We start from the raw sequence: 341 nt of genomic DNA, 5'->3' as shown, positions 1-341 counted from the left end.
GGGGGACTGCAACCGGGAGTTGCCCCGGGGCGGGGGGGTTGCACCGAGACACCGGGTTGCTGCACCGGCCACAGCACCAGAATAGCGGAGGGCTGAACTGGGACACTGGGAGGCTGCACCCGGGGGTCGCACCGGGACACCGGGCGAGCTGTACCGGCAATTGCATGGGGGGACCGGGGATTGCACCGGGGAACTGTGCCGGGGCACCGAGGGGCTTCACCGGGAGACTGTCCCGGGCACCGGGGAGGCGGGGGGAGGTCACACCGGAGCCCTACCTGGAGCCGGGGCGCTTTGTCGCCGGCCGCGGGGGCACCGGGCTCCGACATGGCCGGGCCGGGGGC

At 74.2% G+C, this 341-nt stretch overlaps 2 protein-coding genes across 2 annotated transcripts in view; one reads left to right on the top strand and one right to left on the bottom strand.

The window, feature by feature from the left end:
* The window catches only part of SYPL2 (synaptophysin like 2), an 8,261-nt gene extending 7,935 nt beyond the window's left edge, over positions 1 to 326 (bottom strand). Inside the window, exon 1 of the mRNA XM_009635667.1 lies at positions 276 to 326. Coding sequence (XP_009633962.1) covers positions 276 to 326 — 51 coding nt within the window. The remainder of the gene's footprint in view (positions 1 to 275) is intronic.
* The window catches only part of PSMA5 (proteasome 20S subunit alpha 5), a 12,683-nt gene continuing 12,666 nt past the window's right edge, over positions 325 to 341 (top strand). Inside the window, exon 1 of the mRNA XM_009635666.2 lies at positions 325 to 332. Within this exon, the coding sequence (XP_009633961.1) occupies positions 325 to 332 (8 nt within the window). The remainder of the gene's footprint in view (positions 333 to 341) is intronic.

The sequence above is a fragment of the Egretta garzetta genome, unplaced genomic scaffold (assembly GCF_000687185.1).
Source record: "Egretta garzetta isolate BGI_Z169 unplaced genomic scaffold, ASM68718v1 scaffold623, whole genome shotgun sequence".
NCBI lineage: Eukaryota > Metazoa > Chordata > Aves > Pelecaniformes > Ardeidae > Egretta > Egretta garzetta.
The sequence above is the reverse complement of the archived record's forward strand: the minus strand, read 5'-3'. Positions and strand labels throughout refer to the sequence as shown.